Source organism: Amblyomma americanum, chromosome 3, assembly GCF_052857255.1.
Source record: "Amblyomma americanum isolate KBUSLIRL-KWMA chromosome 3, ASM5285725v1, whole genome shotgun sequence".
Lineage (NCBI taxonomy): Eukaryota > Metazoa > Arthropoda > Arachnida > Ixodida > Ixodidae > Amblyomma > Amblyomma americanum.
In genome coordinates, this window is record NC_135499.1 from 61,396,808 (window position 1) to 61,405,127 (window position 8,320).

The 8,320-nt window shown below is 46.6% G+C and overlaps 1 protein-coding gene across 1 annotated transcript; it reads left to right on the top strand.

Moving 5' to 3' along the window:
• The first annotated feature begins 1,103 nt into the window (after positions 1-1,103).
• LOC144123772 (uncharacterized) lies at positions 1,104-7,305 on the top strand. Its single transcript, XM_077656529.1, has 3 exons — positions 1,104-1,380; positions 3,805-4,107; positions 7,084-7,305. Exons 1-3 carry the CDS (start codon positions 1,237-1,239, stop codon positions 7,303-7,305), a joined length of 669 nt encoding a protein of 222 aa, XP_077512655.1. The 5' UTR covers positions 1,104-1,236.
• The last annotated feature ends 1,015 nt before the right edge of the window (positions 7,306-8,320 follow it).

Genomic DNA, 8,320 nt, shown 5'->3' on the forward strand with positions numbered 1-8,320 from the left:
CTTCTAATCCCGCCGTCCTTGATTGGGCGGTTTAGGCATAATGCATGCTTTGGTGTTCGTTTTCTGGCAGTGCGTTTTTTAACATCTTATATTCAATTTTGCGAAAATGGTTGTACAAAAAATCTTTTTCGATGCTTTTTCCTCCTCCTCTTTACCGCTCAACGCAACTTGGGGCTGAGGAGTTGTATTCATTCACCATTTAAGGATGAATTGATAAATAACTTGGGAGTTTTAAACCTTCGAGAAAAGAATAATTCATGAAAAGTTATCTGCTAACGTGTGTACGCGTTATAAATCAAAGAAATAATTACTGCGCCACGCAATAGAAATGAGGGTGTTTAATAGTGCTTTTTCCCGTCCTTTTACAAGCGTTTTTTTTTCTCACGCAGGTGTACCGAAGATCTCGCGCCGGCGAATGTCTAGTGCAGACAAACGGCCAGACAAAACCTAAAGCTGGGCCGCGATAACCTTCACGGAATAATAATAATAATTGGTTTTTTTGGGGGGAAAGGAAATGGCGCAGTATCTGTCTCATACATCGTTGGACACCTGAACCGCGCCGTAAGGCAAGGGATAAACGAGGGAGTGAAAGAAGAAAGGAAGAACGAGGTGCCGTAGTAGAGGGCTCCGGAATTATTTCGACCACCTGGGGATCTTTAACGTGCACTGACATCGCACAGCAATTCAAATGCGCGCCCCTGTCAATCGCCGTGGCAGCTTTCGAATGATCAAGGGCGCAAATTTCGACGAAGAAATGAAAATGAAAATCGGTTTTAGCGGAAAGGAAATGACGCAGCATGTGTCACAACTCGGCAGACACCTGAACCACGCCGTAAGGAAAGGGATAAAGGAAAGACTGAGAGAAGAAAGGAAAACTGCCGCAGTGTAGGGCTCCGGAAAAATTTGGACCTGGGCATCTTTAACGTGCGCTGGCATCGTACAGCACACGGGTGCCTTCGCGTTTGAATATTGGAAAATTTGCTTTTGGAGAAATTTTTAAATTTTTTGCACGTTAAACATGCCTAGGTGGTCGAAATTATTTATGTTTCGCCTCCATCGAAACGTGGTCGCCACGGTCGGGTTCTAATCGACGAAGAAGACAAATAAGATCGTTTCACGCGAGCGCCGTGTTCGGACCAAAGGAGCGTTTACCCACTTGTGATACTGAACGCCGTTTACAGCAGCTCCTACAACGAGACCCCGCCGGTGCCAAGGAAGCGTCACTGTTCAGCAGTCATGCCTTTCAACGCCGTCCCCAGCAGCTTCTACGACTGGGCCAAGACCCGCGAGCAGTGGGACCATCTGGACGCACAGCTTGTGCGAGCGGCAAGGCCGTACACAGCGGTTGAGAGTACCATAGGCTACGATTTTCGGGACAAGGTAAGCATCCATGGCTGTCAGATTATCAGCGCCTTATTAATGCGTCCAATGCAGCCGAAAGGTTTCTCACATTGACCTGTAATTAACGATGGCTTGCGCCAACTACGGCCAGGTTGTCACCGCAAACGTATTCTTCTCTTCACAACTGACTTGCTATCTATCCCTGCTACATGTGCCTCGGTGCCGGTGGTTGTTTTTTTGGGATGATACCGCTTATTGGTCCCAGGGTGCGGCATAATCGAAGATACAAAGGAAAACTCCTACCACTGCCCGAATCAGCCATCTCTTCAAGGAATTTCATAAGTAGCCTTGCTGCTGCGTTCGTGTTATGGTTCGTGAACGTAATGGGAACGCTACGTCAGGGACACCGTCCACTGCGCTTTTCTTCAGCCTGAATCAGGTCTGTTACCCATAACGAGCATCGATTATCTTGCATTGGCATCAGATGCCCTGCCCATGTCCATTTATTCTTTATTTCGATTAGTATATATTACCTCGTATTGGTTCCTTGGCACCCTCTGAAAGCATCCTGCCTATCAATCTTACTTCATTTTCATATCTTCCGGCATGGTCGCCTACGAATGGGTAAATTACGCAGGATTTTGCGTGTGATTTTTCGTGGTAGGCTACCTTTAACGATGGGTCACGCACTGCGCCCACATTCATAAAGGACAGCGGTGTGCTTGCACCGCCTCGGCGCGTTGAACAGGTCCGATGATTGCAACTAACTAACGGCAATGTATTCGCATCAACTTGCTCGGAACATATCAATATTGCGGTTCAATATGCGTCTTTAGGCGCTCACAATAAAAATAGCCGTACTTGTAAATCGAAACTCACGTCACACGCGAAAGATTAGTGCAGCACGGAGGCGTTATCCACTGCATGAAAAATAGAATTTTATCCATTTGCGAGCAGCTTCAAAGCAAGGTGGTTCAGCCCACAAAATTCACTGTCCTTGATTCAATTATATATGATGAAAGCACTAAGCCTGCGCACATTATTCAAAAAAGGCCCCTGCTGTAGTACTATTGCTGCATATCCCGATTAGGAAGTATTATAAGCACATAAGAAATTCCGAGAATGTGATGGCGTAATGTATGTAGACCCTTCCCGCTTCTTTTGATATGGAGCTATGAAATTGAAAATTTCAAAATTCTAGCCTCTGCAGTCACTCAGTGGTCAAAACGCCATATACTGATCCGGAGTACCCGGTCTCGAACGCGTCCGCGGCGGTCGCGTTTCGATGGATGCGAAACATAATAGGGGCCCGTGTGCTTTGCGATATCGGTGTTAGTTAAAGGTCCCCAGGTAGCCGGAATCCCGGAGCCCTCCACAATGACCACCCCTTTCTTCCTTCACTTCCACCTTCCTCCCTTCCTGTTCGGCGCGGTTCCGGTTTCCACCGAGATATGGAGACAATTATTGGGGCATATTCTTTCCTCTCAAAGAAAAATCTGTGAAAAAAAAATTTAGGAAAAGAAATGGCGCAGTAGCCGTCTGACATTTCGGCGGACAACCGAAATGTGCCATAGGGAAGAGACAAAGGAGGGAGTGAAAGAAGAAAGAGATACTGTAGTGGAGGGCTTCGGAATGATTTCCACCACCTGGAGATCTTTAACGTGCACTGATATCGCAAAGCACATGGGCGCCTATGCTTTTCGTGCCCGCGTTTTGATGGAGACGAAACGCAAAAGGCGCTTGTGTTCTGTGCAGAAGATTGAGCCATAATCCAGCAATACGAAGCGAACTTGTGCTCTCCGATGTGAGTGCACATGAAAAATGTCCAGGTGGTCGAAATTATTCCAGAGCCCTCCACTACGACACTTCTTTCTTTCTCTCTTCTCTCGCTCTTCCTCACCTAAGCCTCCCCTTACGAGCCGCCGCGGTGGCTGAGTGGTTATGGCTCTCGGCTGCCGGCCCGAAAGACGCGGGTTCGATCCCGGCCGCGGCGGTCGAATTTCGATGGAGGCGAAATTCTAGAGGCCCGTGTGCTGTGCGATGTCAGTGCACGTAAAAGAACCCCAGGTGGTCTAAATTTCCGGAGCCCTTCACTACGGCGTCCCTCATAGCCTGAGTCGCTTTGGGACGTTAAATCCCCCATAAACCATAAACCTTCCCTTACGGTGCCGTTCAGGTATCAGTGGAGAGGGGAGACAGACACTGCGCCATTTCCTTTCCTTAAAACCAATTTTAACTTTTTTCGGTCAGTTCAGCTTATTTTCACTGTTGCGAAGGAAATATACCTGATAGAGTAACGGACCTTTTCTGCGCCGTGTTAAGCGTTCCGTGTGAACTGCCAGCCAGTGGGTAGTCTCTGAGCGCACCCTGCAAGAAAATTTTCACTCCTCTTCTATAGCTGTTTTACCGAAGTGCCTCTAATAAGACAGTATAACAGATTCAGCAGCGCTGTTATTGGATTAGGGATTCCTGCTCAAGGCTTTTACACACGGCTCGTTTCCTGCGGGAGCCCGCATCGTCCCTGGTTTCATGCGGCCCTTGGACTTCATGGGGGATGCCGTGTTGGAGCAGCTGCTCACTGTGCACCTGTACGGCTGCGTCGACCCCCTGGCGCCGAAGGCCCTGCACGAGTCGCGCCAGCGGACCGAATGCGACCGCTTCCTTGGGTTCGTGGTTGCGCACTACGGGATGCACAAGCTCCTCCGCTACTCGTCGCTCTCGCTCAGTGAAGATATCGTCCAGTACGTGAGGATGCTCAGGGATGGGGTGAGTTATAAGCGTGCAAACAACGCGAAAAAAATCATCATTACCAGCCTGACTAAGTTCACTACATTGTACATTACCCTCTCGGTGACGTCTAATTACCCCGTGAGGCGCCAGCTGCTGGCCATCTTATTCTTCCAAACCTCATAATCCTAGCCGCCCAGTGACTGTCTGCGCCTCTTGCTGCTTTAATTCTACTTTAATTCGCGCTATTTTTGTAAAAAAAAAAGATATTCTGTTCGAATTACATGGAAAAAAACCAGCTTCCAGTCGGAACCAGTTTACTGTTGAGTCATTATCTTGGCGATATGCGCCGTGACCTATCGGTGCTTTGACCTATAACGTGCCGCGAAAGTGCTCTTCATTTGTAAGATAACAAGACTTGCAACATTCAAATCTATGCTAAGGAAACAGATCTAAAAATTTCGCTGCTGTCACGGCGACACAGTTCTGGTACCATGTTCTGAAATTAAAGAGAGGCAAGCTGAGATGACACCTGTGCACGAAAATAGAAAATCCTTTCGTCCAATATCGCTCAAAAACATCTTGCGCTCAGAGTGAAAGCATCATCTGCTTACAGTTATGTCGCTCCGATTTTCATTAGCAACATGCTGCAATTAATATATACACATATATATATATATATATATATAACATTTCGAAACAAAAGGAAACACTTGAAATCAGGCGCCTAACTTAATTAACTAGTCACTACTACATTGGAGACTAACCAAAAGGGTTCAATCTAAACTGAGGATGTCTCAACCAGCTATGGAAAAGAAATACATATAGTTCTAAGAGGTAAGTAATCGGAAGAGGGTACAGTGGGTCAGGGAACATACGCTTCTTAATGATATACTACTCAAATACTATAGGAAGAAATGGGCTTCTGCAGGGCATGTAATGAATGCAAAAGCAAGACAAGAGACTGTCTTTAAGGGCAACGGACTGGGTTCGAAGAAAGGTCAAATGTAGAAGGTCGCGGCAGAGAGTTAGGTGTGCTAATAACATTAAGGAGTTTGCGGGAATACGGTGGATACGGCTGGCACAGGACAAGGTAATGTGGGGAGACGTGGCGGAGGCCTTTGTCCTGTTCTGGGCGTTGTTGGATTGATGATGGTGATGATCAACCAACTTACTTAAGGCAATTCACCTTTTTTCTGGTGACGGCCAATACTTTTAGTACCACGCCACAAAATAAATCTTTTGCCGTGAAATTTCTGTAAACTACTGCGAGCTAATCATTTATGTTCACTCTCCATAAAACACATGAAAATGAGGTGGTATAGAGATGGCAAGTTACTCTGTACTCAGTGACACATGAAGTAAATAGGCTTTAGACCGATCCAAAAAATACAAACTTATCCGCCTGCGTCCGCAGAAAGTGGGCCTTTTATTTTCCTTTGTTTAGCAACAAAACACTAATTCTGACGTAACCACACTCCTATCGCTCTGAACCAGAAAAAAATTCAGTTGAAACGCCTTGCTTTCATGGAGCCTGTAATAAGTTTTTCTCAAGGGCCCTTTCTTAGCTAACTTTTAGAACAAACATTTCTCGGCCATCTCGCTGCATAACTTAGTAGTCCAGGTGAAAACACACCAAGGAACGAGAGAATGGGGAGCATCGGTGTTTTTAGCCAAAGTTTGTGCATGGAGACTTATTTTTATCCGGGGAAAGTGTTCATCGCTGGAAAAGATTAAACGGGACCTTCACTCGGAGGATGATGGCTTCGTGGGGGCCTGGCGGTGTGTTGTGGAAGGGTGTTAGGATTACGAGCCGAATATGAAAGTCTTATTCAGGAAAGATGGGTGCTCGAAAGGATGAACTGGTTGGCCTTTAAAGCACTGATAAAGAAATACCAAATAAATCCGGGGTCAGGATTGGGTGGATAGACAGCGAACGTGGGCGACTTTGACCTCTGTCCTACCTAACTCAGTATAAAATTCTTTTTCCTGATATCCTTCCCAATGCAAAGTAACATCAGACGATACACGATCTGCGAAAGATCGTCTCGGCTCTTTAAGACTCTCATTAATACCTCAAACAGCTTGGCCAATGTAGTTTTCGCCGCAAGAAAAGGTAACTTCATGCACAATCCTCGTCTTGCAATCGGCGAACCATCTTCTGTGGGCTACCCTCCACCCACTCTTCGAATTGCCGCCCTCACGCTCCAGCTTCTTGTACGCATTATACACAGTTCAATGCTTGAAATGAAGACTGCTTGCCCTCACTATCTCGCTCCCACATTTTATAGCAAAAACAGTGCCAGTTCCAAAATGCCAAAATATCAGCGTCTGTCTGTAGCCAAGGGAAATGAAGCGTTAGCCCTCTAGCAACCTTTCCACAGCACCTGCCAAGCTATGGAGCTACGGACAAGTATTTGACCTTCAAGTGTAAACTTGACTGATAAGACAGCATAGAACGACCGCGATAATCATCATCATCAGCCTGACTACACCCACTGCAGGGCAAAGGCCTCTCATGTCTTTCCAATTAGACATGTGCTGTCCCAGCACCGCCCACCCTATGCCTACAAACCATCTTATCTCATCCGCCGACTTAACTTTGTGCCGCCCCCTGCTACGTTTCTCTACCCTTGAAGTCCACTCCGTTACCCTTAAGGACCAGCGATTATCTTGCCTTCGCATTACATGCCCTACCCAAGCCGATTTATTTATCTTGATTTTGGCTAGGATGTCTTGAACCCGCGTTTGATACCGTAATAAATATTGTGTCAAATATCTGAAATGCTTCGTCCAAGCCATTCATACACACACAACGCACAGAACACAAATGACATATAGCACATTATTCAGATAATTATTAGATACCTAACAAAGCATAAACACTGCAATACGAAGACAATTCAAAACCAATATGAACAATGTCAAAATACGGCCACACTGTGCTTGCGCGGATATTTCGCAATGTTTCTACCTAAGCAAATCTACCGTCATTTTTTTTTCTCCGGAACAAAGGAGTACCCAGGATTCAGGGCGCAGGCCCCTCCGAAGCCTCTTGCTGATTTATTCGAGTCCCTGGCCGCCGCCGTGTACCTGGACTCGGACCAGAACCTGGCAAAAGTGTACCGCTCCCTCTTCCCACTGCTGCGGCGGCAGATAGACACTGCGTTGAACCGCATCGCCTCCATAGCAGATGAGTCGAATGGGACCAGCCACAGCGACGCTTCCAGCGAGTGAAAATAAATTGTTAGGAAGCTCTTCTGAAAATGACCATGTTCTTGCGTGCTGAATTATTAATAACAATTGGTTTTTGGGGAAAGGAAATGGCGCATTATGTGTCTCATATTTTGTCGGACACCTGAACCGCAGCCGTAAGGGAAGGGATAAAGGAGAGAGCGTGCTGAATTAGCCTCCATTTTTTTCAGCATTTCACCTATCTCACCCGCCGCGGTGGCTCAGTGGTGGCGCTCTTCTACTAGCCGGAGTACCCGGGTACCCGACCGCGGCGGCCGCGTTTCGATGGAGGCGAAACAAAAAACACCTCGAGCCCTGCGAGTTCAGTGCACGCTAATGATCCCCAGGTGGTCTAAACTATTCCGGAGACCTTCACAATGCACCTCTTTCATCCTTTCTTATTTCACTTCCTCCTTTATCCTTGGCCTTACGGCGTCGTTCGAGTGTCTTCGTAGATTAGTGAGACAGTTACTGCTTCAGTTCCTTTCCCCCAAAACCAATTTTCATTTTCTTCTTTTCGAAAGAGAAAATCCTTGAAGCCTGACCTGGGGCAAGGATTTTTTCTTATCTGTCGTATCACCTGTCCAAGCTTTCATGCCAACCTTAGCCCTGTTGGCCGCACGCATGTGTTCCAGAAACTTTTGTGGATTAGCTTGCGCGGGCTCACAAAACAGCAGAACTATTGTGCGCCGTATTTAATGCACGAAATAGATTGTGTAAGTGAGCACTGCGTTCTAGGACGGCGCCTGCTCACTACGTTCAGGAATGCCTTGGCCTGTAAAACTTTGCTTTCTCTATTTAATCTAAGGTGTCCAAACTTGAACATACTTCGCCCCCATCTGGAATATGTTAATCTATTTTGTGCGCATAAGGCCAGTTCCCCCAGCAACACAGGTAATTTGCCCAATTTTGGTCCTACAATGGACCAGAGGGAAACCATTAATTACCAATACAGTACCGATTACCTACGCTGCCTGGCTTGGTATTACAAATGTGAAGGGGGCATAATACAGGTAAC